The following is an 8,816-nucleotide window of genomic DNA, read 5'->3' as shown; positions in this document are numbered from 1 at the left end:
AAAAAAAAAAAAAAAAAAAAAAAAAAAAGTGGCTGACATTACAGTCAGAAACTGTGGACTGCATGTCTCATTGTAGCCACCAGGGTCCTGGGGTATCCCTGTACTCTGGGCTCTAATTTGCCCATATGAATCTTGGGGGAGTCATGCCCCCACATATCTATGATGCTGTGAGGAACCTTAGCAATGAAAAAAAGATGAGAAAGCTCAAGAATATCTTTTGTGATCAATGGCAAGAAAAGCATACAAATGGAAAGGTACTGCTGCCAGCAAGCATAGGGTGCAGTTAACAGCTGGCAGGCAGAAGAGGGACCTGCCAGCTGGCCTGGGCCACTGCCCCCTTAGAGGACTCCACACCTCTCCATTGCCTCTTTTTTTAAAAAAGAATTTATTTGTTTATTTATTTTGTGTGTGGCCAGCTCAGCCCACCAGGGGGCAGGGCTGGCTGGCATGTGGTGCTAGGGGATTGAACCATGGTCCCTGTGCTTTGCTTAGCTTAGCTTGTTCTAAGTAGGTGCTTTAGACCACTGAGCCATCTCACCAGCCCTCTCCATTGTATCTTGCAGAGAGGACTCATCAAAGGGAAGTTGGTCACAGGCCTAGAGAGCTAGGACCTTGCCCAGCTATGAGCATCACACAAAACAGATGCTTCAGAGTGATGGGAGTCCCAAATGCTTTCCTGGAATGTTGGGCATGCGCTCAGTGGAGGAGGGGCTGATGCCACTAGGAGCTGGCCAATGCCAGGTGGATGGCAGTCCCAACCACAGCCCAGCCAATCTGGTATTCCAATGCTGTATTTATTTCTCCAGCTTTTCTTGGGGGCCCTTTGGCTCCCACAGCTTTGACCGGCATTTCCCAAAGAGTGTGCTTATGACCTCAGTAGCAGAAGAACCCAGCTGGGAAGACAGCATGACCCACAAATGTGACTCCCCTGTGCCCAGCAGTGATTGGTCGGCTCAGTCTGGGGAGGGCAGGTAGGGGCGAGGGTCTCCAGGGAATGGCAGGGTGGGCACCCGGTTGTAGTGAGCCATGAGGAAGATGCCGGTGGTGCCACAGATGAAGAGTGACAGCATGGCCAGGAAGCAGACTCGGTCCACCACACGGCCCACCAGGAGCCACTCCTCGTTCCCCTTGAGGTTGTGAGGGATGAGGTGGGGTCAGCACAGACAGAACAAGCCCTGCCCTGACTCCCTCTTCCATCCTTGAGCTCCCACCCTCCATTTATTTAGACCCTTCTTGCCTCCGTTCGAGTCCCTCCTCCCTGTTCCTAGCTCTGCTTTTTCCATCCAGTGTTCTGTCTTGGGTGACGCACATATGCTGACTTCTCATAGCCAGGTTCCCACCCCACCCCAGTGCACCTCACTTTGAGGCACCGCTTACATTGTCAAAGTGACTCCGCCGAAGCCGGGCTCGGGCAATGAAGTTGCAGGCATCCACGCAGGCCTGGATGACTGGGGCGGCCTGCTTCAGGCTACCATAGAATTCTGGGCCTTTCTCTGATGGGTACAGAGGGTAATGTTTGGGAATAAAATGAAAGAGAGGGGAAAAAATACAGTACAGGAAAAACAGAAAAGTGTCTTTTCCTTAGATTCCCCCCAGTTCCTTTCCCCTAACTTGGATGCTTGCTCACCATTTGTGGACCCCGGGCAGGAGTGTCCCCAGTGGGACCCCCGCGCCTTACCCAGTTTCTCCAGGGCCACCCTCACCAGCCCATTATGCTGCCGCTGCTGGAAGAGGAGTTCACTGCGGGGCAGGCACAGGGCCACCTCCTCCCCAGTTGCTGTGGGCCAGCCTGAAGAGGAGCCATTCTGGAGCTGGGGCCGAGTGTCATGCACAGCTGCTGGGGCCAGCAAGCCAACGTGCATCCGCAGCAGCTGGGGCAGGAGCCGCAGGAACACCTGTGCAGGGAACAAACAGCCCACTAGAGCTCACAGCTGGGCCTGGAGCTGGCCCACAAGAGGCATGCTGTGGTCCTGTGCCGCTTGGCTGTTCAGACCTGGGCACAGAGGCTGGGACCCCACACTTTCGTGCCTGTGAGAATCACCAGGGCCCATGTGCCTACCCTTGCTGCCATTCTGGCCTAGGATGCCTGGTGGACTGGAGATCTGCATTTGTAACAAGGGCTCCTGCTGCCCACTGCAAGTGGGCTGCAGAGTACAGGGGCTCAGGTTGATTGACAGGGCAGAATCCTGCCTGCTGCACGTTCTGGCTTTGTAACCATGGGCAAATTCTTTAATGGCTCCATGTCTCAATTTCCTCATCTGCTAGATGGAGGTGATTTTAATACTGATTTCACAGAGGTTTTATAAAGATTAAGCAGGTTTATATATGCAGTCTCCCCTGCACCTCCTCAGCTTGAAGGCTTATGGGATGGGTTTGCTGCCCAATAGCCAGGGAGGGTACAATCAGGGATAGGTGAGGAGGGGCCTTGCCTTGCGGACTCCTCGGGCCATGGAGTGTGTGTGTGGGGACCTCAAGGACACGTTGAGCACGACCACAGCATTCACAACAATGAGGATGGTCACCACCATGAGGAAGGTCAGGTACCTGTCATGAGGATGGGCAGTGGCTGGGTGGCCCCTAGGCACCCCACACCAGATGCCACCCCCAGCCCCTTGGGTCCACTGGTGGAGGCCAGCCTTACTTGCTGATGAGCGGCACTGCCTGAGAAGTCTCCGGCACTTTCTTGGCCACAAGGAAGAGGAAGACTGTCTGGGCTAGGAGCACGTTGATGGCCACGGTGCACTTCTGACCACCTGCTGCTCGTGACCAAGGGGCACTCAGAGCAGGTCTCCTCCGTCTCCTCCCTCCCCTGCCCAGGGGGGCTCTGGCTCACAGTGCTGCTTGTCCCCCAGGTAAGCCCTGCCCTGGCCTCCCAGCATCCCCTGTGTGGCTGGATGGGGCCAGGGCTCCACGTACACTTGGCAGGAAGGAAATAGATGAGGATCGCAACGGAGGAAATGAGCACACAGGGGGCGATGATGTTGATGACGTAGAAGAGGGGCTTGCGCTGGATGAGCAGGTAGAACACCACCTTTTGGTGGCCTGTCTCCTCTGAGTCCCACAGCATCTTGGCTGGCCGGTGTCGGATGGCCCACTCCCCGTTCTCTGTAGGGGGTGAGGTGGTACGGAGAAGGCAGACCACAGCCTAAGGGACCTGCCTCTAGTGGCACACAGCCCAGCAAGTGCCAGTGGACACAGGCACCATTGAGAGACACGGGTGGGTGCAAGATGGGATACAGATTTCCCAATTTCCAAAGCCAGAGTAAAGATCACAGAAAATTATCTTTACAAGGTCTTTGACCTTGAGTTACACTTTGACCTTGAGAGAGAGGGCCTTGTCATTGTAGCCACATGTAGCAGGGATGCGGGTGATGTCGGGGAGCCCTGGCCAAGGTTACCTGTGAAGGCCTCGGGATCGATGAATATCCACTCAATAGTCTGGCCATCTTCCTGACTAAGCTGCAGGTTGATCTCTCTGGTGCTGTAAGTCTGGGACCTGGGCCCACAGAGCGACAGGGGTGAACCCAAGCAGGGAGATGCACCACCATGTCACTGACTGTCCCCTCAGGGCAAGTGTGGGTATCTGGCTTCAAAATGGCAGCCCCTTGAGTCCATCTGGGTTTTCCACTGAGCCCTGGGGTGAGGTGGGGTGGGGGGATGTGGGCTTTTTGGGGAACAGGATGTTGAGCGCAGGGCCCTGCAGGCGCAGGTCAGAGCCCAGGCCACGCTGTTTGTCCCATTCACTGCCATCAACTACAGTGTAGGATGTACATGTGTGCTAATCACGTTGATCACCAGGGAAGCTAATCCCTGCAAAGAAAAGCTCGATCCATAGAACACACCTGATACCCGCCTGCCATCCCATCTCTCTGGGAGGCTGAGTGAGGAAACTGGAAGTTTGCTGCCCACCTCCCAGCCATTCAGTGACTTCATGGGAGATGGACTCAGGCCTGGCCTCTAAGTCTACCAGAACATCCTACTCTTGCCCTCATCTTTCTTAGCAGCTCCCCGGATGCCCCCTCCCCACATAAATGACCTCACTGGAAGACGAGGGAGCAGTTCTGCCAGTCGAAGGGGAAATAGGTGACAGAAACAGCACAGGATGAGCGGAAGATGGCAGGTGGCAGCCAGTAGATGCAGCCGTCGGGGGACACCAGCACATTGCAGTAGAGGGCCACCTCAAAGACACCATCCACACTGTGTGCAGGCCAGAACACAGGACTGTGGGCTTGGACTGCACAATGCCGCCCATCCCTCTGCCCTGTGTGGATGGGGTCGGGGACACCAAACCCCCAGCCTTCCTCACCCTGACTAGTGCCCGCCTAGAGCCACCGCTGCTCCCTGCAGGCTTCCTGCCACCCCCATCTGCCAGGGTCACCTGACAGCATTTCTGGGAACAGTCACTGGCCCCAGGTCCCCAGGCCTGCTGGCCCAGTCCCTCCCTGCACTGTGCCCTACTCCCCATCTGTTCTCTAGAGCCTCCTCGTCCTGTGGGACCCTGTTCCATGCCCCTGGGCCCCCACCCTGCCACTCCCTCACTTGTTCTCCAGGACGATGTCTGGCCGCCACACCATGGCAGAGGGCACCCGCAGCACCCACAGGCCGCCGTAGTCCTGGGGGTCCCAGCGTAGGCGGTAGTCGCACCACTGCTGCAGGGGTGGGCAGGGGACATTGCCAGACCCCTGCTCCTGGTTTTGCAGAGCCCCAGGAATGAGAGTCCAGTCCAAAGGGGGCTCCGGGTACGGACCCCATCATATGGGGGTGGGGGAACAGGGTGGCCTCTTACCATTTCTATCCAGACGTTGGTGGTAAGGGCCTCTTCTCGCTCATTCTGGGGTACAGGACAGAGGACTGAGCCCCCATGCCTTGCCCTCCCAAGTACCTGGGTCTTGGGCCAAACAACCATGGGGGTTTTCCAATCTCAGCTCCCACCCCTCTTTGCCAGGTGCTTCCCTTGGTGCCCTGTCTCCCCACAGGGTCCTAGTGTCTACCCCGTGGCACTCCCTGCTCCTTGCCACTCACCAGGGATATGAGGTTGGTCAAGGTGAGTTTCAGGCTGACATTGACCACGTCCGTGTCGTGCTCTGCAGGCCGCAGGTGAGGGTCATAGCTGCGCATCAGGTCGGCCAGCAGATGCTCTTCCTGGTTGCGGCCCTGGGCCCCTGTAACAATGGCCGGAGCTTCAGACTCACCATGGGGCCTTGAAGCAGTGCAGCAGGAAGGCATGGGGGTGGGGGAGATGCAGGGGGCCAGGACTGGGGCCTGTCCCTCAAGGCCTCACACCCCTGCCCTGGATCCCCCAGATCCCAAATCTCCTGGGCCGCACCCAGGCAGGCAGCCATCAGCGGCAGGAGGAGCAATGGCCCTTGGTCCTGATGCATGGTGCCTCTGCTCTCCGGTGTTCAGCTCCTGGGCAGAGGGGCTGGGTGTCCTGTGAAAGGCTACACTCCCATCCTCCAGCCCCATAGGCCTGGCCCAGCCCCACCAGCTGTCTGACCACAGCATTGTCAGCTGCTTGGAGTGCTACAATGCTGGGCTCGGGTTACCTATCTAGGGTGGGAGAGGGGCGGTAGGTCCCAGCAGAGACAGCTACTCCTCCCCACCCTCAAGCCCAGTTGCTCAGCCCCACACCTGGTGTCTAGCATGGGTGCCTAGGACACAGCCAGGGACAGACGCTGTCTGGTGGGAGTCAACACTGGAGGTACAGGCAGTTGGGTGGGCCTTGCTGGTGTGTGAGTGTCTCCGTCATGCCTCTGCCACCTGCCTGCCATCTTCGTGGGCCACTGGAAAGATGTGTGGGCCCAAAGACCTCAACCCTGCGGCCTTGGGACCAGGTCAAATTTTACTGGGTCCTGAGACAGCACCCAGGCCCAAAGCTTTGAAATTAGGGGCTGAGGTACTCTGGCAAGGACAGCCAGTCCCTCCCTAACGAGGGCTCCTCTGTGTGGGCCTGGTGTTTATGATATCATCCCATACTGTGTGGCGGGCCAAGTGGGAGGCCGCAGAGCCCCAGGGACACTCCAGCTGTTCACAGGAGCTCATGGTTCATGGGGGCGGGCAGATAAGGGGACCAGGGCTGAAGTCTTGTCCCCCAAAGGGAATGAGGGGACCCTGAGGCCAAAGATGGGCTGGACTTGAGCCCCATCTTCTCTGGAATTTGTGGCAGAGAAAGGGTGGAATGAGGCTGGTCTGGGGCCTTGCTGCAGCCCCTTGCTTGTGACATCTATTCCAGGCCCTTGGGTCTGCATGTTCCAGTACGTGGGTGAGAAGGAATAGTCGGGAACCCAGGCACCATTTATTTTTTTTTATTTTATTTTTTTTTAAATATTTATTTATTTATTACATTTTTATTTTTATTGTGTGTGTTTGTGGCCAGCTCAGCCCACCAGGGGGCGGGGCTGGCTGGCATGTGGTGCTGGGGATCGAACCGTGGTCCCTGTGCTTTGCCAAGCTTGTTTCAAGAAGGTGCTTTAGACCACTGAGCCATCTCTCCAGCCCCGGCACCATTTATTTTTATTTTATTTTTTGTATTATAGGGATGGGTTTACAGGGTGTTCAGGGTCTCAGTACTAGATCAGACTGGTAGTGACCCGCCTGTTTACAGCCTCCCAAGAGCTGGGATTACAGGCGTGTGCCACCACACCTAATCTCAATTGCTGTCTCAGTGTGTCTCGGGGGCTGGGCCGGCATAGCAGGCCCGGGGGTTGACATGCTTACAGGCACTTTAATCTGCTGAGCTATTTGGCTGGCCCTCCAGACACCACTTAAACTGCTCCAGTGGGACCAGATGATGGTAGCAGGGCACCTCCGTCACATCTGCAAAGCAGAAGTCAGGCCCTCCCTGGAGACACAAGGAGGGTGGTTCAAGAATGCAGCCCTGGTTCCAGTACCTTGTGCCTGGCCAGGGCTCCATGGTGGGGGCGGGGATCAGGAGGGAAGGCACTTGTTGTCCCTAGTTAGCTGCCACCTCCCATGGCTTGTGTGCTGTCACTGCAGGCAGACCTATCCCAGGACCTGGTCCCTGTGACAGTCCCCCACCCTTCAGAGCCTCACCGAGTGGCCCTCTGGGAAACATACTCGTCCTGGCCTCCCCAGCCCTTGTGGCCCTCATCGCACCCTACTCTATAGAGCAAATTCTCTACCTTGTTTTCCTCCCAAGGCTGCCTTCACCAAAACTCATCCCCCACTGGGCACAGGACCAGACGATCTCACACCTCTGTCTGTCCTGTCGGTCCCCACAAGTGTCCTCGAGAGCAGAGGTGGAGGAGGCCGACTACCTTCCCCTCTGGTTGGATCATGGTGCCTCCCTATGTGGAAGGTTTGGGAAGGGCTGAGAAGCCCTGGTGTCCATGGTAGGGTAAGTCGCTGTGAGCCTGGAGACTGCTGGGGCTGGTGAGAATGGCAGGAGAGGACCCAGGAAGGGACAGTCATTTGTGGCCATCACTCATTCTCTGACAGCTCCTTCTTCTTTGCCACTTGCTAGTTCAGAATCTGGAAAATCTCAGCAAATCAGCCTTCTCTATCCATAGGGGTGATTCCAGGGTACCCTCAAATACCAAAGTCTGCCAATGCTCAAGTCCCCTATATAAAATGTCATAGAAACAGGAAGTGTGGAGCATGCCTGTAACCCCAGCACTGGGGAGGCTGAGGCAAAAAGACCGCCAGGAGTTTGAGGCCAGCCTCGGTTACATAGTAAGTTCAAGGCCAGCCTGAGCTATATGGTGAGACCTTGTCTCAAAATATGACACAACACAACAAAGGGCTATAGTACTTTTTTTTTTTTTTGCATAAATCTTGTGTAACCCTCCCCTACTCTCTTGGTTACTTATGATACCTAACAGTGCAAGTGCTGTACAAATATTTGGTATGCTATATTTCAAAGATAGTGACAATGATTTGACCCACAGGCCAGGCTCAGCATGTGAATGGGACTGCCCATGGCCCACCGGGTCCTCATTAGACCCAGGCCCAGTGTGTGAGACCACCCAGGGCCCATTGGATCCTCCTTCAACCCAGAGCCCAGGCCCGTGTGTGAGTAGAACTTCATTCATCAGACAGGCCCGGTGTGGAACCCTGCAGCAGAACTCCCTGCAGAGAGGCTAGAGGCAAGACCCACCCAGCTGATCCAGGAGCAGAACATCTTGCCAGAGTGGCACAGAGGGTTCACCTCTAAAGGCTGCAGCAGGAAGAAGTGGAGCACAGCAGCCAGACCCAAGCCACACCCACCTAGACGAGTTTGAACTTGGTAGATCTGGATCTGGTGCTAAGGTAACTCTATCTAAGCTCTATACCAAAGATCAGAAGATAGTGCAATACAAAATGACAAAGAGAAAGAGCAAAGATAGTGACAAGAAAAAAAAAGTCTGTACCTGGACAGTACACATTTTTTCTCCCAAATACTTTCAGTCTGTGGCTGATGGAATCCACAGAACTGAGCCTGTGGATTTGCAGGACTGACCCTACTTATTTCCCAGGCTTTCCTACACAGAGGCAGCCCTGTGATGTTTTGACTGTGGGTCTTCATAGAAAAGCCTTGCATCTTATAAAAGGGGCAAGAAGTGCCCAGCCCTCTTTTTGCCTGAACATACGTGCAAAGGTTGGCACTGTGGCAGTCATTGTGCAACCTGAGGCAAGAAAGCATGAGGAAGCAGGCCTATGTGCTGCTGAGGGAACCAATAGCTGGGTCCCTCTAAGCTGTTGATGTACAACTGAGAAAATGCAGCCACCACCCTCTCTGATTCTGACTGCATCAGAGTTGGGGAGATGGTTCAGTGGAATAAGCGCTTCCCAAGGGCCTGAGTTCAATCCCTGGTTCC

At 55.6% G+C, this 8,816-nt stretch overlaps 1 protein-coding gene across 2 annotated transcripts; it reads right to left on the bottom strand.

The window, feature by feature from the left end:
* Nucleotides 1-953: 953 nt before the first annotated feature.
* On the bottom strand, nt 954-5,390 carry Chrng (cholinergic receptor nicotinic gamma subunit). 2 transcript variants are annotated; one of them, XM_004637317.3, is made up of 12 exons: nt 5,327-5,390; nt 5,023-5,162; nt 4,787-4,831; nt 4,540-4,649; nt 4,042-4,197; nt 3,399-3,496; nt 2,917-3,105; nt 2,642-2,756; nt 2,430-2,544; nt 1,679-1,895; nt 1,378-1,493; nt 954-1,127 (listed from the first exon to the last, which is right to left on the bottom strand). In XM_004637317.3, the coding sequence occupies exons 1-12, from the start codon at nt 5,379-5,381 to the stop codon at nt 954-956; spliced, it is 1,530 nt and encodes a 509-aa protein (XP_004637374.1). In that variant the 5' UTR covers nt 5,382-5,390. The 2 variants fall into 2 exon arrangements, with proteins under 2 accessions (XP_004637374.1, XP_004637375.1); XM_004637318.1 differs by lacking the exon at nt 4,042-4,197 and having other exon boundaries at nt 5,327-5,381.
* Nucleotides 5,391-8,816: the final 3,426 nt, after the last annotated feature.

The sequence above is a fragment of the Octodon degus genome, unplaced genomic scaffold, assembly GCF_000260255.1.
Source record: "Octodon degus isolate 3935 unplaced genomic scaffold, OctDeg1.0 scaffold00089, whole genome shotgun sequence".
Lineage (NCBI taxonomy): Eukaryota > Metazoa > Chordata > Mammalia > Rodentia > Octodontidae > Octodon > Octodon degus.
The sequence above is the reverse complement of the archived record's forward strand: the minus strand, read 5'-3'. Positions and strand labels throughout refer to the sequence as shown.